The sequence below is a fragment of the Ursus americanus genome, chromosome 16 (assembly GCF_024610735.1).
Source record: "Ursus americanus isolate L20-20 chromosome 16, mUrsAme1.1.p, whole genome shotgun sequence".
Classification (NCBI taxonomy): Eukaryota; Metazoa; Chordata; class Mammalia; order Carnivora; family Ursidae; genus Ursus; species Ursus americanus.
In genome coordinates, this window is record NC_142142.1 from 62,573,518 (window position 1) to 62,600,035 (window position 26,518).

Consider the following 26,518-nt stretch of genomic DNA (forward strand, 5'->3'; position numbering starts at 1 on the left):
CTACTCCTGAAAATCAATGTTGCACTGTATTTTAACTAACTAGAATTTAATAATTTAAAGAAAAAATAAAAGATAGCAAGAGCTAGCCCAACAGATCTGAGTTAGTACCGGTAAGGAACAGACTGACTGAGAGCAGAGACTGAAGTGTGGAAGGTAATTCCAGGTTATAAAGGCAAAAGTCCCACTACCAAAGTTCTCTTCAGAACACATCAACCCTTGCCAGGCCAAGCATGTTGATTTGTGAAGTAACAAGTGGTCAGTGAATGCATTTTTTGCTATGCTTCTGGTTTGCCCCACTAACTCCAATTTCTATTTCAAGCTTGCAGCGTTAGCATAAGTCTCGTAGTGCTAGTGCTGCATGTATGTATATATGAGTAAATATGTGCATGTATGTATATATGAGTACGTGTCTTCAGACACACTTTGCATGACATGGTCTTGAGGTGAAGAGCATTACGTTCTAATCGTCAAAGGCTGGGTTAGGTAGCTGTGCAGAAAAGAGGAGACATAGCAGTCCTGAGACTCTATCCTTAGAAAGGCCTGCTTGTACGACAGGCCCGTAATAGGCTTCTGGAAATCTGGATGCGGGGCAGGCTCTCATGTACGAGTGCTCACTGTGCACAAACTGTACTAAGAATGTGGTTTACTCGGAACACCTGCTTTTGTGCGGGGACTCTGGAATTTTGTCTCACACTAGGTGGAATGTGCTGACGTAAGCAGCCCTCAGTAAAAACTGTGCGGCTGAGCATCTAATAAGCTTCCTTGGTACGTGACATCTCACAGGTGCTGTCACAAGCTGGTCCTGGGAGAAGCAAGCACATCCTGTGGGACTCCAGTGGAAGAGGCTAAGAAGCTTGCACCTGTTCTTGACTCCTGACGTCACACTGTGCTTTTTTCTCTTTGCTGACCTGACTTCCTATCTGGTCCCTGCAAACCATCTCAGCCACCAGTGAGACTACTTCCAGCCCTGTGTCTCCTGGCCATACACTGTCCCCAGGAGCAGTCCTGGAGACCCTGACACAAGCCGCCTCTGTAAAGGCAGGAGCTCGCTGACAGGGCCTGTTAGGCCACAATGGCATTCCCATCATTCAACCAGAAGAGTCAGCCTCAGCGGTAAGACAAAAGAAGCTCAAAGTCAGGTATGAAGTTAATTACCTTGGAAATGTGAAAAACAGTTACTCTCTGGAAAACGTCATATGTTTACCTTGAGCAACCAGATCTCGTCTCAACAGCGGATACAGCACAGGCTCCACACCATCCATCTCTTGTATAACCAGCGTTTTCCCAAAGCGCACTGCCAACTCCAGAGCTGTAATAAAGTTACTATCCTGAAAAAATCAAAAAGAACACACATTAATTCCTTCACTACCCTAATGTCTACCTTAATGTCTATCTTACAGATAATGAATATATTAATAGGAATAATATGAATATTTTAAAATTTAATATGCATGTTAATAATTCAAATTATTCACGATTGCTTTTCAAGGTATAAGTACTTGCTGATGAATCATTTTAATTGAATAAATTGTCAAACAGATTTCATAAATAATTTAAATACACATACAAAAAAAGATTTTTACAACAATAAAAAAGCTTTTTTCAATCCTTTACTATGATTTCAAATTTCAACTTGATGCAGAAACAAATTTTCGAATTCTTTATATAAGTTACTCACCCAAGTATTAATAAGAACTACCTTGGTTATGTTCAATATCAAATACTGAACAGAAGTGGAAAGACAAATGATGAATTCTAGCCAACTTTCCTTGGTGTGATATGTGATTAGGTCTAATCACTGTGGAAAGGAACTCTGGACAAAATTTTGTAACCGAGCAAGAATTTTAAGACTTTCTAGCTAGCAAAAGGGTTTTAAACATCACTTCAAGCCTCCAAGTGTGGTTACAAAAATTAAATATTTGGAATAGTAATTATTAAAATCTCCTGTAAGCCATAAGTGGCATTAAAGTATTTTATGTATTATCTAATTTATAGCTATTCTTAACACACCAATGAAGTAAATACCCCCATTTTATAAATGAAATACGTTTGAAAGAGGTAATTGTTCAAGCACCTAAAGAATATCTATGAAAGTGAGTACAAAATACACTAGGCCTTCCTCAAAGGGAAAACAAAACAAACAAAAAACACCTGACCCCAAATGATTTTCTCAGCAAGATAAATGTGGCAGTGAGCGGTCACTACCCCAAAAGACTATGACTACATTTTGCAAACCAACATGCCCAGTGTCAGGACACATGAGAGATGCTCGTTGGTGAGGTGCAGGGACTGGGGATGAGGAGAGGCGCTGAGAGAAAGCACCAGATGCTGCAAGTCTGGGAGGCTCTCTCCAAGCAGAGTCGGGAACTCTTACTTCTCTAGGATCCTATACTCACGTCTTTAATCATAATGTAGCGTAAATGCTTATTTAACTGTCTCTCCAACCTGCCAGACCGGCATCACCACGAGGACAGGAAGTGTGACTACTTTACTCACTAGGAAATTTCCAGGGCTTAGATTAATGCCTAGCACGTATGAGCAATCAAATAAATATTCTCATCCCTTTTGAATGAAAGCCAGAAGTTACCCTTCCTTCCACGGGTCCCATGCCTTCTGAATACAGACCCAGAATTGTGTCCACCGTAACATGCTAGTACCAGGCGGTATCTCAACTCTAAGTCATACAAACCTGCTGGTTAATAACTTCCAAACGTGAGTCTTTCAAATGTGTCTTTAACCACTCTGTAGCTTGAGAAGAAGGGTCGATAAGGAATGGGCATACTTGACTCTAGTTCCGAAAAAGAAAAAAAATTATAAGCTTTCATCAAGTGGAAATAATTTCCTAAAAATGATGAGTCAGTTACTGAGTGTTCTCTCAGGCTTTGGAGAACGTAAATACACAACCCTAAGGAGGGAGTAAAGGTGCAATTTTTAGCTGCACCCAGAGTCTACATTAATTCATTTCATAGCTATCAGGAATTCATATTAGAAAATTAAATTCAACCACAGTGAAAACAGTCCTCTTCACTACATGGTAACTCAGAAAACGTATATTAACAATACAGTGAGCAAGAGCTCCAGTCCCTCTCTGACATCATTCATACCTGTCTTTGGCTTTTAAAAAACAGGATCAAATTATTCCAAGCTTTATATATTCTTTGGTTAAATAAACCATAAAAACCACAGAAGAGAAGTACGAACTCATCATAAAAGTATTATTCAAATAATTATCAATATAACTGTTTGTTTCAGACATTAATTCTTATAAAGCACTATATAGCTAATATTATAAAAGGAGAACCCTAGAAAAGACATAGCTTGTAGATTAAGATCTAATGGACTAGGAACTAAATTCATTACAGGATACCCTGAAACAAATAGCAAGTTAGAAACCACTGACAATGCAGTAACACACGATGCCACTTAGCAGGTGAAAGGAAGCCAATTAGAGCGATATGATTAATAAAAATATATGTAAATACATCAATATATTTGGTAAACTTGAAAGTCTAATATTACATGTATTGTTACCCCACAAATCAGATTTAAATAACAACTGGCCTAATTTTTCTTAAATGTTCACACTTATTTGAAAAATGTGATGGGTCGTGCGACAGGGATAAGAAAATGCGCGGAAGTGCAGGTGACAGGAAGACTTGGCCCCGAGGAGCGTCTAGTACGAGCACAGAGGCTACTTCAGGGACACACCAAGGAGGCAGAGGGTGGGGACCATCTGGCCCAGGGACGAAGAGCATTTTATCAGCAACATTGTTGAAAAGTACCCACAACTGGTGGCAATAGAGTTGACAGTAAACCAGCTTTACTAGAATGTTTTAAAATTCCATCCAAAGCACACCCCCACCCCCCTTTCTACTTGCACCCGGAATGGACCGCTCACGCACTCCCTACTCCCCATGGCGCACTGAAGTACCCTCACCCAGCATCTCCCTCGCTACTTTCACTGACTGCTCCATCACAAAATGTGCCTCTCCTACCAAGTGACGTACTTCCTACGTACCATGCCTATGTTTGAGATATCATTTTACGCTAGTATTCAGGAGCAAACATTTCACAAGACTACAAGACTTTTGCCCAATCACAAAAACAATTATTTTAAATTTTAAAAAAAAGTTCTTACCCATGATTTCAGACCAATGATCTGATGCAGTTAAAAGAAAAAAAAAAGATAATATATTTCAGTAAGACCAAATATACGTTTTAGAATTTCAAAGAGTACTTACAAGTTTGATTTCATCTTATTTATACTCCTCCAGAGAGATTTTGACAAAATCTCTGAGGTATATTTTAAGTCTGTGATCCATGATTAAACATAGTTAAATTCTACATGTAACAAGTTATTATAGATCCAAAAATGTTGGGCTTTCATTCATTCATGAGTTCATTCACCTACCCTATGTTGAACTACTGCGTAAGACAATATGAGGGGTACAGAAATTAATGACACACACACTTACCCTCAGTGACTTCGCACTCACGAAGGAAGCAAAAACTGACAATTCTGTAAAGAGCATACAAGATCCACGGGTGGAGCACAGGTAGGGTTAGGGAAGCCACTAGAAAGAGTACAAGTCAAACTAAGTCAGGAAAGATAAATTGGACTTAGCCTGGAAAAGAAGTGGAAAAGGCACAAGACAGGCAAAGACAACAGCAGGACAGAGAGAGGAATAAAAAGCCCAGCACGATCTGGAAAACTGGCGGAGTTCGGCAAACCTGGAGTGAAAACGTACAGGCAAGAATGACGCGTATGATACGGCAGGAGCAGTCAAAGTCCCTCGGCTTTTACGCCACGCTTCCTAATGACATGTCTATACTTCAAGCAATGGAAAGTCACTGAGATCTATTGATCAAAGGGCTGTCCTGATCAGGTTACTATGGTAGAAGGAGCACTGCTACCGCGGTGAAGGTAGTGATACCATGGGTAAGGGACCGACGGTGTGATACTGTATTGATCCATGTGCCTCATTCCATGGATCCACTCACAGTGGACATGCTCAGAGCACGATAAATCCATGACACTTCCGAGATACAGACATGACAAGATTTGTTGAGTAACTGCTGAATGTAAAATGAAAGAGACATACAGAGACTTGCAGATATGCTGCTTACACTCCTGGGCCAGGACTGACATCTCCAAGGGTAGGAATAAGAAAGAGCAAGTCACAGGGAGGAGGAGGGGAGGATGAGAAAAGGTTCTCAGTTGGAAAGCTAACTTTGCCCACCCTGCACGCCCACCCCATGTGTCTCTGATGGGATCATCAGTCATCTACCACTGCCCAAAGAGATGAGCACATGACCCAAGCTAAACAATAAGAATCCTTTGGGGAAATGACACAAATACTGTTGGGGGGCAGGGTGCAGACACATCTTTAGTCTTCGAGCATGAACTCTGAGAATATTAAGCCCGGAGCCACCAATGGCCATCCTTAACACAGGGTGGACAGAACCTATCTGACAACGAATCCAACTCTTAAGATAGGTTGAGAAAACAACGTCCTGGTGGTATCATTTGAATCCTAGAGCTGGTCTCAATGTTTTCAACATATCAGTTACTTAAAAGCACAAGTTCCTTTTTTTCCTTCTTAAATGTATGACTTTCAGTGTTACTACAATTTGGGGTTTATTTGAAAAAAGAACTTTCCCTATGTAATTTACCTTTAAAATTTTGTGTTCTTTACATTAAGACCCAATTAATTTTCATTTCCTCAACATACACTGAATGTCAGGAAGGAAAATAATCTCAGAAATTCTGTGTAGTTTAAAAAAAACTAATTTACACTGAATTGTCTACAAATAAAAAAACATTCAATATATGTCTTCACAAGAGAAAATTTGTGAAATTCAAATCAAGAAAAATTTATAATACTGTAAAATTTAAACTATCACCTTCCCATCTCCTTTTTGGATACTTTTCACTCACACCTTCCCCATGGTTTCTAACAGCCTTATAGCTCTCTTCATTACCACTGGGTCCCACCCGCAATATTAAAAAGATCACAGAAATTATTACCCAGGCCAGGACACTTTAGAGAGTAAAAGGAAAGCTAATAATAATTACATCAGGATCACGGGTATAAATCACAGGACAAGCAATCCAGAACAAGGGTCCCCATGGCCACCTTCTTCCAGCCCACAATGACTTAGGTCACAGGAACCTCCTGCTGATTTACTTAAACTAACTCCTGTTACAAGGTCAATGGTAGATCATTAGTTGACTATTTCCTCTTCCAGACAATACTGCACTTCAATAGTTTAATACAAATATGAGAAGTTCAAGCATCTTTGTAAGACGAACAAAGGAATAATCATGGATACAAAAGCTTTACTTAGGACCACTAAAGGAGAGAGCAACTACAGACCGTGTATGTGGGAAAGCCTCCAGGGAGAGGAAGAACCTCAGGAAAACTCTAGCTGGGTTAATGATGAGTACATCTCTCAATCCAAATTCCACTTTACTCATCAGGCCTAGTCATTTTTTTCTCAAGGAAGATTTCCTAGAAACCCAATTTGTATCTATTTAGAAATCTAATTTCACATACATCACTTGAGAAGGTTTTTATAGACGTGGGCTATCCAATCACAGCCTTATCTGTAAGAGATTACTCTAAATCCAGAATACTTGAGAACTGAGACGGAGGGCTTACCATAGTGGCAAATTCATCCCAACAAAATTACTAATTACCCTAACAAATTTTTCCAAATGGTTTTTGTTTTGTCATATAAATGCATATAAATATATGTATATGTTATAATATGTTATAATAAATATACTATAAATATATATATAAACTATAATAAACATGGCAATATTAAATACCAAGTAAATCTAAGCTTATTATTAAAATTAATTTAAAAAACAATTTCTCCTATATTCATCATGAAAGATAATTCAGAACACAAAAGTAAACATTTTCAATTAGTATCAGGAAAAAAAAAATACTGTGATGAATATATTTTTTCTAAAGGCTCACCCCCCGATGTGTTATGCAATTAAAAAAAAAAGGATAATACTAATACTGTGTGTTTCTTAAATCTGCAAATGATTGTTTTCTTAGATTGCAAAAAAAGGAAGATAAGAGGAGTATGAAATTTTGGGGAAGGAATAACAAATAGGATAAAAAGCACATACTTTTTAACATAATGTAATGAATTTATTTGCCTACACATTTAAAATTTCAGATTTGTGATACTACTGTGAAAAACAATTACAGAAAATGTTTTAAAAGAGAACTAGCCAAATCAAATTTTTAAGAAGTCAAGACTGTCTGATCATTGGTCAGCAACTCCTCTGCTGGGAAGGCAGCAATGTAATGAGCCACAGCATGTCGGCTGACTGACGGCCCTAATCAAAGGAAGCCTTTTATCCAGGAGTGCAGGGCCCACAATACAAATCTTGTAATACTATGGCTCCTGTTACCTACAAAGGAGCATTCAATGTTCATGCTTCCGTTGGAGCTATGGAGTCACCGAATGAGGAGACGGTGTGCAGGCAGAGAAAGGGGCTGCAGGAGGCAAAGAGGAAACTGGTGTACGGAGTACAAGCCCCTGGGACAGAAACAACAGGAAAAACCCTATCAGCACAGGGAAGAACCATCTCCCCATTATCTGTTATATCACACAAAGGTACACCAAGCTAATGGTAAAAATCATACTGCATTAGAAGAATTATCAGTTTGTATACCTGAGTTGCAATTTGATTTTCACATTCATCACTGCTAACAAGGTTGTAAGAGGTTCACATTTAAACAATGACTTTGGAGAGATACACACTATGGGAAAGAACAATTTTCAAAAAATGTGTATCGTTATCCCTAACCTACAACCCAAAACTTATCTCATTTTCACTTTGTAGAACTTTGTATTGTAAAACGAAGTAAAATAAAATGGTAAAATCATATACTGTAGGTGAAGGAACTATATAACCAGGTGAGTCAGGTGCCACTAAAATATTTCCATGACTATTAGGGAGTTCAATCTAGAATTTTTTGTCATCAAAATAATGTCACTTTAGTTTATACTTTTATATTACAGTAAAAAATAAATTATACTGAAAATTGTAGATTCACCAACTGAATCATAAATGGATTTTCATTCCCAAAATATTTCCACTTTCATGTAATGAAGAGTAACTGTGAAAGCCTAAGAATTTGAAAAAGGTGCTTCCTGGGCCAAGCTTCCAGAGGAATACATCCAATGAGAAATTAAAATTGATGAATTACCTGTAAGATAACAACAGCGTTTTCTATGGAAAGGTCATCTGATGGTAGGCCTTCACTTTTCCAAATTAACTGTTCACTTTCAGTACAAAGAAATCTCCTTAGATCAAATTCTGAAAAGTTTAAGATATTAATATTTCACTACAATGATCATGTACTTGACAAAGAGAAGGGAACAAAACTATTTGAAATATACTCAAACAGAAGTCCCATGACCATCCTTAATATTCAATCCATTCTTCCCCCTTTAGGACGAAGAGTTAAGGAAGAGAAAAGTTTAAAACAAAAGTGCAAAGGAATGGAACTCAGTGAAATTGTATTTCTTATATATTTAATACGTATTTCACAACTATAATAATTTGTCAAAGCCACAAAATTCACAAGGAATTTTGGAGTGCCTACATTTTATTTTATGATATGAAATTACTGTAAAAATCAATGTGTTAAAATATTTAACTGCATTCATCCATTATCAAAAAATACTCTGTGGTCTCAGTTTCATAGAGTGATTTTAGGAATAGAAGAATCATTGCAACAAAACAATTCAGAGAACAATTACAGAATTGAGCAAATCTAAAGTAGATTTGGTTTCTTCTAGCTTATAGAAAATTTTTCTCTTTTACAAAAAAGTGGCAAAAATTAAAAGATGCATTTTTAGGATATTGAAATTTCAAAACATGAGTGACTAAATACAAACTTTCAAGACAAGCTGACTTGGTCCATTCTTCCAAACAGGTTTTTCTCAGACCCTCAGGAGCAGCAGAAAGATACGTAATAAATGCAGCAGCTAGCTGAGCTCTCTTAGGAAGAGTAGCTAATTCCTCTGTTATCTCTGCAACCTGGATAAGAAGAGAGAGAGCAGGTGGACGTATAGGGTATAGATATATTCTAAAAGGCGAAAAACATGACAGTTTCATAAATTAGAGTTTCGGCTGTAGAAAAAAAAAATCATGTGTTGGTTTAAAGTAATAACCCCTGCCCCGAATATAATTGTGAAAATGTAAGAATATCAACAAGATCTCTCAGTTCCTGCTGAAATTTTAAAAATGTATGAAATACCATTGTTATTTGTAAAGATGAACATTATTTTGTCATTAACATTACTAATGATTTTAATGAAGAACTTTTATCCCAATTATAGTTAAATACTGTGAATTAGCATCACATTGTAAACTACTATTAAGTGCAGAGAGTATAAGCAAAGGTACAAAACAAAACTGTAAGAAAGCATGGAGACTCATTAGTTAAAAGCAGCGTGGCTACAGAAGAGCAGAAAGAGTAGCAACATAGAAGTAATGAAAAGAGAGAGGTAGAGATGATGGGCAGGAGGAAGGCTGTGAGTGGTTTTCCATGCACACAAAGGAGCTTTTGCTGAAACTGCGATGGTAATGAACCACTCCAGGTGTTTAAACAGGGCAGGGAGGGATATAATGAGACTGGGTTTAGGAAGATCATTCAGCTGACAAATGAGGAATGGATCAATTTTAGGGTGAGATAGCAGGAAGACAAGTTAGGAGAACTGAGGTAATAAATAAATAAATAGGCATTAAAGACATGACAAATATGAGGGATATTTGCAAATGGATATGAAAAGCAAATAAGGAAATATGAACAGACAGACTACTAGTAGTGAAATCCAATCAGCAACCAAAAAACTCCCAATAAACAAAAGTCCAGGACTGTATATGGCTTCACAGGTAAATCCTACCAAATATTTAAAGAAGAGTTATTACCTATTCTTCTCATATTACACTAAGTGAAATAAAGCATTAAAGAAAGACAAATACCATATGATTCACTTATGTGAAGCATCTAAAAGACAAAACGAATAAGAAACAAAAAGCAGAATCAGACCCATAAATACAGAGAACAAACTGATGGTTTAGGGGATGGACAGAATGGGTGAAGGGGAGGAAACAGGTCTCCAGTTATGGAATGAGTAAGTCACAGGAATAAATGGCACAGCACAGGGAATACATCAATGATAATGTCATAATGTTGTATGATGACAGATGGCAGCTACACTTGTGAGCACAGTGTAATGTATGGACTTGCTGAATCAGTATGTTGTACACCGGAAACTAATGTAACACAGTGGGTCAACTATACTCAAATAAAAAATTTAAAAAAAACAAAAATACCTGCTCATCTCAAAGTATTCCAAAAAATAGAAGAGGAAGGAAAACATCTAAATTTATTCTATGAAGCCAGGACTACCCTGATACCAAAACCAGACAAAAACAGAAGAAGAAAGAAGAAGAAGAAGAAGAAGAAGAAGAAGAAGAAGAAGAAGAAGAAGAAGAAGAAGAAGAAGAAGAAGAAGAAGAAGAAGAAGGAGAAGAAGAAAGAAGAGGAGGAGGAGGAGGAGGGCGGGAGAGGAAGAGGAAGAAGAGGAGGAAGAGAAGAAAGAGGAAGAGGAGGAAGAGGAGGAAGAAGAGGAAGGAAGGAAGGAAGGAAGGAAGGAAGGAAGGAAGGAAGGAAGGAAGGAAGGAAGGAGTAGAGAAAGAAAGAAAGAAAGAAAGAAAGAAAGAAAGAAAGAAAGAAAGAAAGAAAGAAAAAAGAAAACTACAGGCCTATATTTTTAATGAACAAAGATGCAAAAATTCTCAACAAAACATTAGCAAATCAAATTCAACAGCACATTAAAAAAATCACTCACACAATCAAATGGGATTTACTCCAGGAATGCAAGAGTGGTTCAATATTTGAAAATCAAACCATGTACTACCTCACATTAACAAGAAGGGTAAAAGCTATATGATCATCTCAAGAAATATGGAAAAACCATTTGACAAAATACAACACCCATTCATGATAAAAACTCCCAACAAAGAGGGTTTAGAGAGAACATACCTCAACATAATTAAAGTCATATATGAAAAACACACAGCTAACATCATACACAATGATGAAAGCTTTTCATCAGGATCAGGAAGAAGACAGGAGGCCCAATCTCACCGCTTTTATTCAACACAGTACTAGAAGTTCTAGCCATTGCAATCAGACAAGAAAAAATAAAAATAAAAAAGCATACAAAATGCTAAGGAAGAAGTAAAACTGTCACTATTTGCAGATAACATGATACTATACATAGCAACCCTAAAGACTCCACCAAAAAATTATTACATCTGATAAATGAATTCAGTAATGCTGAAGGATACAAAATTAATATACAGAAATCTGTTGCATTTCTATATACTAATAGTGAAGTAGCAGAAAGAGAAATTAAGAAAACAATCCCATTTACAATTATAATTAAAAAAATACATATATATCTAGGAATAAATTTAACCAAGGAAGTAAAAGACCTATACTCTGAAAACTATAAGACACTGATAAAAGAAACTGAAGACAATACAAACAAATGAAAAGATACACTATACTCATTAACTGGAAGAATCAATATCATTGAAATGTCTATACCATCCAAAGCAATCTACAAATTCAGTGCAATCCCTATCAACACCAACAGCATCTTTCACAGAACTAGAACAAATAATCCTAAAATTTCTAGGGACCCACAAAAGACCTTCAATAACCAAAACAATCTTGAGGGGAAAAAAAAGCTGGAGATATCAGAATCCCAGATTTTGTTGTACACCATTAAGCTATAGTAATAAAAAACAGTATGGTACTGGCATAGTAATACATCCATGGAATAGAAGACAGAGCCCAGAAACCCACACCTATATCATCAATTAATTTATGACAAAGGAGGCAAGAATACACAATGGGAAAAAGACAGTCTCTTCAACAAATGGTGTTGCCAAAGCAGGAGAGCTACATGCAAAAGAATGAAACTTGGCCACTTTCTAATATCATACACAAAAATAAACTCAAAGTGCATCAAAGATCTAAAAGCATAAAACTCTCAGAAGAAAGCAGGCACTAATCTCTCAGATGTTGCCCACAGCAACATTTTCCTAGATATTTTTCCTCACATGAGGCAAACAAAAGCAAAAATAAACTAGTGGGACTACATCAAGCCAAACTGCTTTTACACAGCAAAGGAAACTATCAACAAAACAAAAAGCCAAACCACTGAATGGGAAAAGATATTTACAAATGATGTATCCAATACAGGGTTAGTAACCAAAATACCTAAAGAATTCATACAACTCAACACCAAACATGCCCAATAATCCAATTTAAAAATGGAGACAGTACCTGAACAAACATTTTTTCCAAAGACACACAGATGGCTAACAGACACATGAAAAGATGCTCAACATCACTCACCATCATGGAAATACAAATCAAAACCACATGAGATCTAGCCTCATATCAGTTACAAGGACGAGTATCAAAAAGACAAGAAATAAGAACTGTTGGTGATGATATAAAGAAAAGGGAACCCTCACGTACTATTGGTAGGAATGTAAATTGGTGCAGACGCTATGGAGAACATTACAGAGGTTCTTCAAAAACTTAAAAAGAGAAATACCATACAATCCAGTAATTCCGCCCCTGGTAGCTACCCAAAGAAAATGAAAATACTAATTCAAAAGAAAAATGCATCCCTATGTTCACTGCAGTATTATTTATAATAGCTAATATATGGAAACAACCCAAGTGTCCATCAACAGATGGATAAAGATGATGAATGGATAAAGAAGAGATCAAAGATGGCAGTGGAGTACGAGGACCTCAGGCTCACCTCGTCCCTCGAACTCAGCTAGATACGTATCAAATCATCCTAAATACCCCAGAAATCACCTTGATGACTGAGAGAACATACACCACAACTAAAGAGAGAGAAGCCACACTGAAGAAGGTAGGAAGTGTGGAGACATGGTCTGGGGGAGAAATGGATTGCAGGGGCTGCAGAGGGGAGGGAGCCCTGGTTGCAAAGAAGGGGGAGAGAGGGGAGCACACAGGAAAATGCACAAGAACGTTTCCCCAAAGCCACTATCTGGGAAAACGACAGGGGCTGAATTTCTTGAGTTCTTGCAACCAGTCAGGATTAAAGCCTGGAGTTTTCAGGGTCAGCGGGCTGAGCTGGGCTAGAGCCTGGAGGACGCTGCCCTACCACTAGAGAGGAGAAAGGCAAATAACCCGGAGATGGACAGCATGGAAACAGTAATCTGAAAAACCTGAAATATGCCTAGGGCACACAGGAGGTAGAGTATTCCCTCTTCTTGGAGAGGTAGCGTTCAGACAGACGCCTCTTTGGGTACAAAGGAGCCCGCTGGCCCCATTTACCTCCCCGCCCCTCAGCATAAACACGGAGCCACCTGCAGTAAACACAGCTGCCACACCGGCTGCCAAACCTGCTTACACCAGGTTCCACACCCCTGTGCTCTGCCGGGAAGGCCCTTCTCAGGCAGGCTTGCCTCAGTCCCAGAGAGGCAAGCCCCTTCCCCAGAAGACAAACAGAAACCCCTGCCCACATGTCTCCCAACCAGGGAGTCCTGCAAGGCCTCAGTTCTGGTGGAGTTGGTGTCAGGTCTCATTTCACAAGCAGAGCAGAGCACAGCTCGTTAAAACTTGCCACATTCAGGCCAGGCACCAAACACTGTCCACAGCAGGCAAGGAGAGCCTCTGCAGACCACCTGCCCAAAGGGCAGAGCAGCCAAACCACAGCAGCAGGGGCCATGCCACACACACCTGAGACACTCCCTGAAGCTCCAGATCCTGGGCACTCCAGAACCTCTTCTTCATAAGGCCATTATTTTCAGGAGCAGGAGACATAACAGGCTTTTGTAACACACAAAAGAAGGCAGAGACTTAGACAAAATGCCAAGATGGAGGAATTTCTCCCAAATCAGAGAACAAGACAAGCCATGGCCAGAGATCTAAGTGAAACAGAAAGAAGTAACATGCCTGATGGAGAATTTAAAGCAACAATCGTAAGGATACTACTGGCTGGGTTTGAGAAGTGAATGGAAGACTTCAGGGAGGCCCTTACTGCAGAGATAAGAGAATAACACAGAATCAGTGAGAGATGAAAAATGCAATAACTGATCATGGAAACAGGCCTGACGCAAAGAACAGCAGGCTGCAACGTCAGGAATGAATTAGTGACCCAGAAGACAGAGTAATGGAAGATAATGATGCTGAACAAAAGAGGAAGAAAGAATTATGGAACACCAGAACACACGTGGGGAAATCAGTGACTCTGCTGAACATCATAATGTGGGTATGACAGGAGTCCCACAAGAAGAAGAGAAAGGGGGGCAGAAGGTTTATGTGAGGAAATAATAGCAGAAAACATCCCTAATCTGGGGAAGGAAACGGACATCCAGATCCAGGAGGCACAGAGAATTCCCATCAAAATCAACAAAAGCAGGCCCACACCAAGATACACTACAGGGAATTCTGCAGACCACACTGACAAAGAAAAAGTCTTAAAATCAACAAGACAAAAGAAGTCCTTAACTTACAAGGGAAGAAGCTAACAGCAGCTGCAGATCTCCCCACAGCTACCTGGCAGGCCAGCAGGGAGGGGCATGATGTATTCAACATGCTGAATGGGAAAGTCAGCAGCCAAAAATACCCCACCCAGCAAGGCTGTCTTTCAGAATGGAAGGAGAGATGAAGAGTTTCCCAGACATCCATATATACAATGGAATATTACTCAGCCATCAAAAAGAATGATTTCTCAACATTTGCTGCAACATGGACGGCACTGGAGGAGATAATGCTAAGTGAAATAAGTCAAGCAGAGAAAGACAATTATCATATGGTTTCTCTCATCTATGGAACATAAGAACTAGGACGATCGGTAGGAGAAGAAAGGGATAAAGAAAGGGGGGTAATCAGAAGGGGGAATGAAGCATGAGAGACTATGGACTCTGAGAAACAAACTGAGGGCTTCAGAGGGGAGGGGAGTGGGGGAATGGGGTACGCTGGTGATGGGTAGTAAGGAGGGCACGTATTGCATGGAGCACTGGGTGTTATACGCAACTAATGAATCATCGAACTTTACATCAAAAACCAGGGATGTACTGTATGGTGACTAACATAATAAAAAAATATTATTATTATAAAAAAAAAAAAAAAAGAGTTTCCCAGACAAACAAAACTAAAGGAGGTCATGATCGTAAACCAGCCCTGCAAGAAATACTACTAAAGGCGACTCTTTGAGCAGAAAGGAAAGATTAAAATGACAAAGACAAGAAAGGAACAGAAAAAATCTCCAGAAACAATTACAAAACAAGTAATAAAATGGCAGTAAATACATATTGATCAATAATTACTTCAAATGTAAATGGACTAAACACTCCGATCAAAAGATATAGGGTGTCCGAAGGGATTAAAAAAAACAAGACCCATCTATGTGCTGCCTACAAGGGACTCATTTTAGACCTAAAGACACCTGCAGATTGAAAGTGAGGTAATGGAGAACCATCTCTCATGCTAATGGACATCAAAACAAAGTCAGACTGGCAATACTTGTATCAGACAAACTGGAGTTGTTGTACTTTTTTTGTCCTGCTTTGGTATCAGAGTAATACTAGCCTCATGGAATGATTCTGAATGTGCTCACTCTATTCCATTATTTGTAAGATTTTGATAAAGATTGTCGTTTTTTTATATGTTTGGTAGAATTCAACAATGAAACCATGTGGTCTTGGGCTTTTCTGTGCTAGATTTCTGATTCCTAATTCACCTTTCATTCTTGTTATTGGTCTAAGAAGATTTCCTATTTCTTGGATTCACAATTCATGATTCAATCATGGTAAATTTTACATTTTTAGAAACTATCTGTTTTTCCCTAAGGTATCTGATGTGTTAGTATGTAACAGTTTATAGTAATCTACTATCACACTCTGTATTTCTGTGTTTATCTGTTGTACTGTTTTCTCTTGCATTTCTCATTTTGACTTTTAGTCTTATTTTTCTCAGTTAATGTAGTTAAAGCACTGTCAAATTTATTTATTTTTTTTAGAAAAACTGGTCATTACTTTCAATGTTATATTATTGTTTATTTTGGTCACTATTTCTAATTTTTGTTATTTCTTTACTAATTTCAGCTAAGTTTCTTATTTTTCTAGTTCCTTGTGGCATAATGTTGTTTATTTGAAATAAACATAGTTCCTTGTGGCATAATGTTGTTTATTCTTCATACAAGCATTTATAGCATAGATTTCACTCTAGTATCTGCTTTTGCGGCATCCCATAGGTTTTGGAATATTGTTTTCTTTTTCTTTTGCTTGGAGACATTTTGATTTGCTATTTGATTTCTTATTTGGCCTACTGCTTCTGCAGTAGTATGTTGTTTAATATTTATATATTAAATTTTTAATATTTACATTGTAAATTTTCTAGCTCTTTTTTATTATTGATCTTTAGTTTTGTACCATTGTGGTTGAAAGATATACTTGGTATAATTTCAGTCTTCTTAAATTTGTAATATTTTTTTATGTCTCTTTTTATGTGATTTAACCAAGGGATTCTTCTGAGTGTACTTAAAGAAAATGCATATTCTATTTTTCTTGGATGGAATGTTTTTTATAGATCTTTTAGAACCATGTATTCTGAGTATGCTTTAAGTAAAAAATGTTCTTGTTGAAAAAAACAGTAACTTGAACTGAGGGTGCTCATTTAACATAAAGTATATCAGAGGGGAGGTGGGCAGGCGGTGGGTGACACAGGTGAAGGGAATTAAGAGTGCACTTATCACGATGAGTGCTGAGTAACGAGGTACGGCATTGCTCAATCACTATGGTGTATCCCCGAAACCACTGCAACACTGTATGTTAACTACGCTGCAATTAAAATAAAAAACGTAAAAAGAATGGATAAAGAAGACACACACACACACACACACACACACACACACTGGAATATTACTCAGCCATAAAAAAGAATGAAATCTTGCCATTTGTGACAACATGGATGAACCTAGAGGGTATTTTGCTAAATGAAATAAATCAGATACCATATGATTTCACTTATATGGGAAATCTAAAAGACAAAAACACACAAAAAACAGAAACAGACTCGTGAATACAGAGAACAAACTGGTGGTTGCCAGACATGAGGGGGTAGGAGGAAGGTGGGAGAAGTAGGTAGAGAGGATTAAGAGGGACAGACTTCCAGCTATAAAATAAGTAAGTCACGGGGATGTGACGTACAGCACAGGGAAAATAGTCAATAACGCTCTAATAACCTTCTACGGTTGCAGATGGTAATAAGACTTACTATGGTGAGCGTTTAAATGTATGTTAAGTGTCAAATCACTACACTGAGTACCTGAAACTAATGTAATATGTAAGTCAATTATAATTCAATAAAAGAATAACTAAAAATGAAAATGAAGCCTGTTCCAAAAAAACCCAAAACACAAACACCGCATTACTGAGCAGTCTGGAAACACAGCTTTGGTTGGCGTCGGGGCAGCAGGGACTTTCCTAAGACTGGATGAGGCACCCCTGGGATGGCTGAAGGGACAGGAACCCAGGAAGGGACCACTGAGGGCAACCACACAGTCCTGGATGAGCACAGGAGGAGAATCCAGTGGGGGAAATCAAACTGGTTCAAGAAAAACCCAACGACCAATCGAAGAAAAAAACAAAAACAAAAAAACCTCAAGAGACAGCATTTTAACAAAGTCAAAAAAACAGAGTATTTCTAGAAGAAGTAAGTGGCCAACAGTGTCCCGGAAGGCCAAGTTCATGGGATTTATGGAGAGTGGCGCACCTTCCCTTGAGTCATTTCCGTCCCTGCCATCCCTCCAGTCACACACAACTTCCGGGGGAACAAGATGCACTCACACAGAGTCACATAACAGCCATGAACATCTAGGTCACTGGTCCTCAGCCAGCCAAAGTGTATGGCTATTTCCCTCCTTTTCTGTTTTGAGCAAACACACTACACTGCAGATTTGGCATGTTTTCAAGGAAGCCTCTCTTGAGGGCCGCCCGTCCCAAGCAAACCTGAGCACGCCAGCGCTTGTGCTCCCGATCGAGCTGTCCGAGCAGGACTTTGGCAGCTTGAACGGTCTCCTGCGCTCTGCTCACTTCAGCTTCCAGTTTCGCGGCTTCCGATGTCCTGCTCTGAAATCTGTGCAAACATTAATATCAATTAAAGCCAAAGGGATTTAAGGAGATTTGACCGCATTATCCTTAGTATCTGAGAATGTAGTTAGCGATAATACTGACACTGTTAGTGTTCACGGGAGCATGAACGGAGCAGACACGCCAGCGCGCAGATCTGAACGGCTCTGCTGCCCGAGCACAAACTTCTCCTCACGACAGTCAGGGCCTTGTGGGAACAGTGACCCCATCTGCCCCTCCAGTTTGCCGTCATTCCCATACATGTCAGCCTCTGAAGGATAAACGCGCTATCCTCTACCTGCAATACCCTCCAGCCCCTTCTTACCCCTCCCTTGCCCCGCATGCTAACTCCTTCAAGTATCTACCAATCAAAAATATAAACAAAATGTTAAAATTCACTTCAAATATCAAACCCAATACATATATTCTTTCCCTATGTGCCCATTTGCCCAAGTTTATAACTGTCCTTTTATTTTCCTTAAAAAATACTTGTACAAATTTATTACTTTATTAAATAAGAAATATTCCAGCTGATTACCTAGTCCTTCGACAAATACATAAGTACTTATATAAAATGCCCAGGATTGTGCTGGGCACAATCAAAACAATAAACAGCAACAAAAAAAGCATGTCATGCAACACTCAGAACAGCAGCTCAAAGTACTATGACTCCCACTTTCCAGACAGACTCTTCTACAGGTTTCACCAGTAATCAGTAGCGGACCCGAAATTCACATACGGGTGTGTCAGACACCACGTTTCAGGCAATGCACGGTGCATTCCATTGTCTCTCAAAGTGCTCAATACCTCCTGCTACACACAGCAGTAAAACTCGGTTTTCCAGTACAGTAGCCACTAGCCACAAGTGGCTATTTAAATTTAAATTAACTAAAAGTAAAATCTGAAATTCAAGTCCTCAGTCCTATCACCCACATTCAAGGGCTAGTGGCTACCATCCTGGAAAGTGCAGACTACATCATGTCATCAAGCCCACGGCACAGCTCCGCTCGAGACGTGGAGGTGGAGAGCACACTTACTCAGCTCAGCAACTCACACTACGTACACGGTTTTGCCGTAAGTATTTGCTGAATTAAGCTAACTTGCACGTTTCTGTATAAATTGTATAAAAATGGCAAATGTCTCAATTCTGTTAAGTTAGAATGTAAAAATTGATACATACTTATTTTTCAATTACTTTTTTCTTTGTTCATATACTAGAAAATAAGATTGTCACTCCCAACCTAGAGTCAATTATACCTTCATGAAGAATCAAGTAAATGCCTATTAACCGGCATTGACTCATTCTTGATAATAACTCTAAACTGGGAAATGCCATTCTGTTTTACTTAAAATTATAAGCTAATTCTGAAAGTTTTTTTCCATAATCCTTCCACAATATTGATTGTATGGTATAGTGATTAAGAAAAGGAACTTCATGGAGTGAGACAAATCTATGATTTAATGCTAGCTTTGTCAGCTACTAACTCTTCAACGTAGGCAAATAAACCTTTCTAATCTGCAGAATGAAAGAATATCCACCTCTCAGGTTCACGGGAAGTACTAAAAATGACGCGTACGTAAAGTGTGCAGGACAAGAGCTCACAGATGTGCTGCACATGCGAACTACCCAACAAAGACCTGACTCTTGGCTGCAGAGTAAGCACGAGTTCTCAGCATACAACGCTGAAAGGAATAAGCACTTTCCTTATGCTTCTCTAATTATATCTAGAGAAAATGATGAAGTGTCTTTCCTGTGTCTATAACATAAAAAAAATTCAGAAATATTGAAAACACTGGTTTATGGGTTTGAGGCTTCTTTCTTGTTTTTTTTTTTCTCTGTAAGTAAATATATTAAGTATAAATAAGATCATTATTTCCTGTATGGAGAAAAAAATAATAGTTTTCAGTCTGATGAATCTCTTTCTTGGTATAGTAATTTATATTTCTTCCATACAAAAAGAAGGAAAATGGAACGCATCACCTGAAAAAAGTATCTATTTAGAAAAGTTTGAGTCTTACAAAACTAAAAGCAAATGATAGCATAACACATAAAGTATTTAATCACATATGCTCCAGCTTTCCAATTTTCACAGTTTTTAAAGGAAAACAGTCCCACATTTGTTATGATTCCCACACCAATATTTTCTATCCTATACTCTACAGCAATCACATGAAGCCAGAGGTAAGGAAAGGTTTTATGATTAATAATATTCATAAATGGTCCTGAAATTTAAGTACAATGTTGCATAAAGGAATATTTTTTAAACACTCGAAAGTACAAAGTTAAAAGGACACAGTAGTTTCTAATGCAATCCTGAACCTCGGGCAGTTTAGAGAACAGGTCACGTGAAGTCAGTCTGGATAATATGGAAATGCAGACGCCACGCCACGCCACAGGTAAGGACTGTCCGCGTGAACTTACTCCATTCTGTCCCTCTTGCTCGAGACCCCCGAGCTCAGGACCAGACACAGTGACAGCTCCAGGTTTGTTCTCACCAAAAACACTGGTTAAAACAGGAATACCTTCTATAGTATTCCATGTGCTTCCCTAGTTTAGAGTGATAAGTCACTAAAGGAAGTGAGAATAACGATTATAAGATTTTCAAAACTGAAACATTAGTTGAGGTATGTTTTCAAATATCCAAAATATATATTTTTTTCAAAATACATTTTAAACTTAACTTACTTCTCTTTGAGTTCTGATACTTTCTGGCCAACAGAATTTAGAAGCTCCTCTAGTTTCCTTTTTCTATCTTCAGTTTTCTTCAAATTTCTAAAATATAATTCAATTTTATAAAATTTATTCCATTTTATATATCAACAATAGCAAAAACAACCCCTTCTATTCCTTCTAACACCATACCAAAATGAAACCAAGGGAATTTTAAAGATATTCATACACAGAAATAAAGAGAATGAAAGAGAAAAGGACTGCAGTGGAGTAACTTTAATAAAAGGTGATAAGTGACATGATGGAACGCAAAAGCCACAAGTTGAGGAGCTGCAGGAAGAAAAGCCGGAGAAGAATTCCAAATGTGCAGCAACTGAGCACAACAGGTACTCTAAAGATAACAGAGCTGAACAGAGTGTTTTCCAATAGTTGATATAATCAATACATCAACCTCAGATTCCCTCCCACACTGAGAATGGACTATCCTCTTAACACCTCCATGTGGGTCAAGCCTAGAACCCTCACCCGCCCCCACCCACAGCCTAGGCAGAGTAGGAAGATGCTTCTAGAGATGTGACTTACCTTCCCCCCGCAAAAATGCACACAATATCTGAGAGACTGCCATCAAAGTTCCCAGTTCCCACTGTTGTGCGTCTGTGCTTTACACAAATCAACTAAACGGCTTGTCAAAACACAGACTGCAAGTCCTCGCACTCCAGCACCCCCAGCATCTCTGACTCAGCGTGGACAGAGCTCAAAAATGGGCACTCTTCCCAAGCTCCCACGGGACGCTGATGCTGCTAGCTCGGGGATCACACTTAGAGAACTACTGCAACAGAGTAAGGCCTTCAAAATTGTGAGATTAAACTGCTTCTTGCCCAGTATTGTAAACCCAGCCCAATTATTGATTGGATGTAACAGCATAATACAGGTAATTTTAGACAGGAAAGATGTCAAAACATTTTTCATCCTATATGCCCTTTCTAATGTGAAGGATATGTTCTAGGAAAATGAAGGACTAAACTAAGAAAGACAAGGACCCAAAAAAAAGAATACAATTAGAAAAGAGAAAAACAGATAAAGATAGTCGCCAGAACCTTGGTGAAGAGAAGTCTCGAGATAATAGCTATAAGCTGCAGGCCTGGGGAGGAAGTGACCCACATTAGAGCAGGAGGTCAAAAGGCTCTAGGAGGGATAATAGTAAGAAAGAATACATAAAACACAGAGATTCTTTTTTTTTTTTTTTAAGATTTTATTTATTTGACAGAGATAGAGACAGCCAGCGAGAGAGGGAACACAAGCAGGGGGAGTGGGAGAGGAAGAAGCAGGCTCATAGCGGAAGAGCCTGATGTGGGGCTCGATCCCATAACGCCGGGATCACGCCCTGAGCCGAAGGCAGACGCTTAACCGCTGTGCCACCCAGGCGTCCCAAAAACACAGAGATTCTGAATATGGTTTAGGGTCTGTTTTAAGGATGTGGATAAATATGTGATATGTCAACAGAAAAAATTTTAAAAATGAAATTATTAAGAAAAACAAAGATGTACAAGAAAGGAAATAAAAAACCATAAGATACGGTGTATCTTAGCTGTGAAAAATACATATTCAAAATAATATACACATTTAACATTATTCATTACACAAAAATATGTGACAAATTAACACAAAAATGTCACATAAGTATATTGAGAAAAAGAAGTTCAGGCCGCTAACAATCTCCTTGTCCAGGGTAAGAAGAGATGACGTCACACACGGATCAATCAAGAACATTACACAGAACAAACGCTGACTTAGGAACCACCAATTAAAATGGTGAGCCCCAAGGTAAATGGTTAAAATTTCCCCCACCTGCCCAGACCATGTTTTGCAAAATATATACAACACGTTTCCTACAACTTAGAAGGAGAAAACAAATTTAAAAGCCCTAACTTTCCAAAACCTACTTATTGTACCTTAATATTATTCATTCACAAAATTTTAGCTCTTTGTAAAAGAACTTCTACCAAATTATCCTTCCAACAACATAATAATGGTGGAGGGGAAAAAATGAGTTGGTTCTGCTCTCAACCTTCTTTTAATTGTTTTTTCTTTTGGTCTGCTTAATATTTAATTTTATATAACTGACTCATGTTATATGTTTTAATGTTGTCAGCTGCCTTTTAAGATATAAACAAGGAATAAAATGTAAATAAACCCCAATAATTAAGTCATTAAACTGATGCAGATAAACAAAGGTTAGACTTATTTATATTCTAGACCTCACTCACGATTCTAATCCCGCTTGCTCCGTTTCCAGAGGCTGAATCCGTTCCAGGACGTGGGAGTACTGGACATTTGCTTTAACCCACGCGGCCAGAGGAGCGGCCGCCGTGCTGGCACGCTTCGCATTCTGAAAAATCCATCACAAGTTAGCCAGCACCGTAACTTAATTTCAAATAAAAGCAAAGGTAATTCTAGTCTATTTTACTTAAGCATTTAATAATTTATCCCCCCAAATGAAGTTTTTGGTTGATAGTTAAAATAACAATAATGTGAATTGTTATTTTAGATAACCTTGAACTTTTGCTTCAAAATAAATGTTTTTGAATCACATAAATCTTTAATATGATATTTTATCGACATAAGCACTCCATTACCTACACTTATAATCAATATATGTCTGTCCGCAATGATGTTCAAGCACCAACTCTTCCCCTTCTGACCGTGGGACACATCTTTATTGGATAAAAGCAACTCTGAAACCATGTTACCAGAGTCAGAGTTGATGCACATAACATTTTGAATAAGAGAGCTAAAAAAGTAACAGAATCATGGAATTTAAACTATTCACTGACACGAGATACAAGTATCCTAACACAGGTATTTGTCATCATATGACAAATACGCTGGAAGAAAGAAAAGCAGACCAGGCAAGCTGGAAGTTAAGAAATGACAGATAAAAGGATTTCGAGCCGATATGAAGATTCAAACAGCACATATGACATTAACTGTGCCCCAGACCCAGCCTGGATTCCTGTTCACCCATCAGTCAGTCAAGGCTTCTGACACATAATCCCTACGGCCTATGTTTTTTTTTACTTTTCGTTTTCAGGCAATGTAAATAACCGATAATGAAAAGCCATCACATTTTAACAAGCAGAATATTACAGCGTATGGGAAGGGAACTGATGGCATAGCTGTTAAAATTACCTTTGAATCAAAAGATCCCTTATTTTTATAAAGAAGTTCTTCAACGCTCTCTCTTATTTCCTTTGGAATATTTCGTGCATCAAAAGTTGCTATGTCTTCTCTCACACCTCTTTTGGCAAGGAAACTAAAATTAAAACATTACTTCAAATGAGGCTAAAAAAGTTTGCCATTTCTGACAATAACATTGACTTAACAAAACAGTGTACGCGGTACTTTTCATCCACTAGTTAACAAAACATAGGGTCCTGAGGTATCCCAGCTTCTCGTGTGCAGTCCATCACTTTGTAAGGACCCCAAGGGTGACCTCCACAGAGAAGCCCTGTGGTTCCTCGCCTCCTGCGGACAACGTGGAGTGGTGAAGGGAAGCCATCACAATCCTTTGATGGGACCCACATCCCTTCCCGTGCACTGATCAGTGCTCGTCTGTTATAGGATAGCTCAGAAAATTTCCTGACTCCTTTCCAAGAAAGGGACTTTCACATGTTCCCTCCACCTGACCTCCCTTCCCACCTCTAGGTAGGAAAGGACTCTATCATGACCCTCAGTCCCAGCGTGGCTCTGACCATGGGCACAAACCACAACACTGTCACCAGGACAGGAAAGCCGAAGCTATGCGCCTGCGTGTTTTGTTGACACCTGGCCTTCTCTCTCCCAGTTTAGGCCTTCTTATTTATGGGGCTCCTGCCCTTGCCCCTTCCACCGTTGTCTGACTCTGCCAGGAGCACAAGACCCTGAGAACAGTGACGATAAATCACAGGAAACACAATGCTGTGTACTGTGTGTGGGCCAAACAAATGACTGCACTTACTGAGATGTTCTTCACAATTTTAAGGCATTCTTTTTTCCCTCTGTGGATACTTACAACAATCACATAATTAACAGAATTACAGAGAAAGGAAAATACCGATCTTGGAATAGGATCACAGAGTATCTTGAAATATTACGGCCAAGTGTGTAACTAGGTAATTAATGAAGCACAGTCTGAGAAACAATGTAAGAAATATTGTAGGAAGATCGGTAGGGGAAGAAAGGGATAAAGAAAGGGGGGGTAATCAGAAGGGGGAATGAAGCACGAGAGACTATGGACTCTGAGAAACAAACTGAGGGCTACAGAGGGGAGGTGGGTGGGGGAATGGGGTAGACTGGTGATGGGTAGTAAGGAGGGCACGTATTGCATGGTGCACTGGGTGTTATACGCAACTCATGAATCATGGAACTTTACATCAAAAACTAAGGATATACTGTATGGTGACTAACATAATAAAAAAATATTATAAATAAATAAAATAAAATACGAAAGAGGGGTGCCTGGCTGGCTCACTCAGGACAGAATGTGACTCTTGATCGTGGGGTTGTGGGTTCAAGTCCTACAGTGGATACAGAGATTACTTAAAAATAAATCTAAATAAATGAATCAATCAACCAATCCATGTGTACTTCACTGGTAAAATAATAACATTTTTCACAAATTCAAAAACTTACCTTTTCATGCTCACCCAAGATGTATCAAAGATACCCATCAACCTTAAAACGCCCTCAAGAATATCTCTGATGACATCAGGAGGCATACGCAGTGAGCGAATTTCTGAAAGAGATTCTGGCTTAATGTTTCCAACTGCTAGTTTAGCTTCATTGACTAGAGGCTAAAAAGACAAAGAGCATTTTTAATTTCAAAATATGTATGTAAAAATCACTAAGTCTAGAAGTTATTGAATATTTGTCATTTTATTAAAAATAACTCTAGTTATTAATATCTGTTCTCTTCAAATATCAAAATGTTTTGAAACCACAAAATACAAAATCTTCAAATTCTTACCACCATAACTATAAGAGTCCTATTTAGAAAATCTAATTTGTTTTCAGACAATTTGCAATTTTCAAGAGGCTCCTGATATTCTGTGGCTATAACCTAGTGAGGAACCAAAAAAAGATCCTAAGAGTTCGACTTAATTTCCCTACAACACGTTTTTCTCCTCAACACTCCAACAACACGGCTCACAGAAATCACAGATGGTTTTTGATGACCTTGCTTCTCCCAACAGACCCTCCTTCCTGCTTCTCTTCCATGAAGTCTGTCCTGGTCGGGAGCCACACTTGCTGACACGGCTAGAACTCCCGACACAGTGGGCAGCCAGACGCAGCTCTGACTATGCGCCCCTCGTAGCTTACCTGCACTTCTTTCAATTCTTCGTCAATTTTGTTTTTTCTTTCTTCAATTTTAACAACTTCTTCTGCTATTTTGTGCTTCAGTCTTTCAAGTTCTGTCTTTTGCTCGCTAGCATCCTACAGGAAACGGCATTTAAATTTAAATGGCTTTCCCATTAATTTTCATGCACTTGATATTTTAAAGCATGGTATCAAAAATAAAAGTTATTTTAAAATAACATTTTCTATTAAATGTTTTTCTAATGTTCACTGAGAGT

General features: G+C 38.5%; 1 protein-coding gene across 7 annotated transcripts in view; it reads right to left on the reverse strand.

Moving 5' to 3' along the window:
- DYNC2H1 (dynein cytoplasmic 2 heavy chain 1) overlaps positions 1-26,518 on the reverse strand; it is a 288,892-nt gene that overhangs the window by 165,051 nt on the left and 97,323 nt on the right. For 5 of the 7 annotated variants that reach the window (XM_045797654.2, XM_087868490.1, XM_045797653.2 and 2 more), the window contains 11 exons: positions 26,265-26,378; positions 25,578-25,738; positions 24,096-24,219; positions 23,174-23,295; positions 20,922-21,008; positions 18,116-18,242; positions 8,932-9,073; positions 8,238-8,347; positions 4,139-4,159; positions 2,690-2,788; positions 1,205-1,328 (listed from right to left, as the gene is read on the reverse strand). In XM_045797654.2, coding sequence (XP_045653610.2) covers positions 1,205-1,328; positions 2,690-2,788; positions 4,139-4,159; positions 8,238-8,347; positions 8,932-9,073; positions 18,116-18,242; positions 20,922-21,008; positions 23,174-23,295; positions 24,096-24,219; positions 25,578-25,738; positions 26,265-26,378 — 1,231 coding nt within the window. The remainder of the gene's footprint in view (positions 1-1,204; positions 1,329-2,689; positions 2,789-4,138; positions 4,160-8,237; positions 8,348-8,931; positions 9,074-18,115; positions 18,243-20,921; positions 21,009-23,173; positions 23,296-24,095; positions 24,220-25,577; positions 25,739-26,264; positions 26,379-26,518) is intronic. The other 2 variants (XM_045797656.2, XM_045797655.2) reach the window with 1 other exon arrangement.